The sequence below is a fragment of the Sinocyclocheilus grahami genome, unplaced genomic scaffold (genome assembly GCF_001515645.1).
Source record: "Sinocyclocheilus grahami isolate Dianchi unplaced genomic scaffold, SAMN03320097.WGS_v1.1 scaffold1621.1, whole genome shotgun sequence".
Taxonomy (NCBI): Eukaryota; Metazoa; Chordata; class Actinopteri; order Cypriniformes; family Cyprinidae; genus Sinocyclocheilus; species Sinocyclocheilus grahami.
In genome coordinates this window covers 70,027-70,925 of record NW_015506800.1, presented here as the reverse complement: position 1 = coordinate 70,925, position 899 = coordinate 70,027, and the positions used below count along the sequence as shown (strand labels likewise).

At 42.6% G+C, this 899-nt stretch overlaps 1 protein-coding gene across 1 annotated transcript in view; it reads right to left on the bottom strand.

Moving 5' to 3' along the window:
• Window positions 1-899, bottom strand: part of LOC107571615 (pterin-4-alpha-carbinolamine dehydratase 2-like) — a 9,998-nt gene that overhangs the window by 5,987 nt on the left and 3,112 nt on the right. The window contains exon 2 of the mRNA XM_016257945.1: window positions 655-780. Coding sequence (XP_016113431.1) covers window positions 655-780 — 126 coding nt within the window. The remainder of the gene's footprint in view (window positions 1-654; window positions 781-899) is intronic.

The following is an 899-nucleotide window of genomic DNA, read 5'->3' as shown; positions in this document are numbered from 1 at the left end:
TGTTCATCTGTGAATCCTGAAAAATAAAATATATCAGTTTCCACAGAAACATTGGGCAACACAACTGTTTTCAACATTGATAATAATCAGAAATGTTTCTCGAGCAGCAGATCAGCATATTATACTGATTTCTGAAGATCATGTGACACTGAAGACTGGAGGAATGATGCTGAAAATACAGCTGCGCATCACAGAAATACATTACAGTTTAACAGAGATTCACATAGACAACAGCTGTTTTGAACTAATAAGTTTTACTGTATTTTGATCAAATAAAAACAGCATTGGTGAACAGAAGAGACTTCTTTCAAACTGTTATTAAATAATTTTTTTAGTATCTACCGTCTTTCACTCGGCCGTCAAAACACATGCTGCTCAACAAGGGTTTGAGAAAAGGGCTTCCAGAACAAAGTGCTTTGGTTTACACCTGCAACTAATAAAGCGAGAGCGGGATTTCAGGCGTTTCTGCGTCTCTCTGTAAAAGCCATTTGGAGCACGACGGCCCTGAACACAAACTCAGGCCTGTTTGAAAAAGTGCTCTGGATTCAAGAGACTCTGCAGATCAAGAACAAGAGTTTGGCATCCAGCTTTGTTTGCTAGAGAGGCAGCGACATCTAGAGATGCTCGGAGGTCTAGGTGTGTGGAGTGGCAGACCTGGTTAAAGCTTCTGAAGTGCAGTTCCTTGTGAAGAGCGTCGCGGTCCTCGACCTCCATCCATCCGGTGGCCTTGAGCTCCAGGAGGAACTGCTCTCGCTCCGCGGAGGACAGCCAGTCTGCGGCCTGAACACAGCACTATATCATGCATCATTGTTTATAGCAAATATTGTAAATGCATGATGTCAAACATATATATACATACACACACACACTCACAGACACACACACACACACACACACAC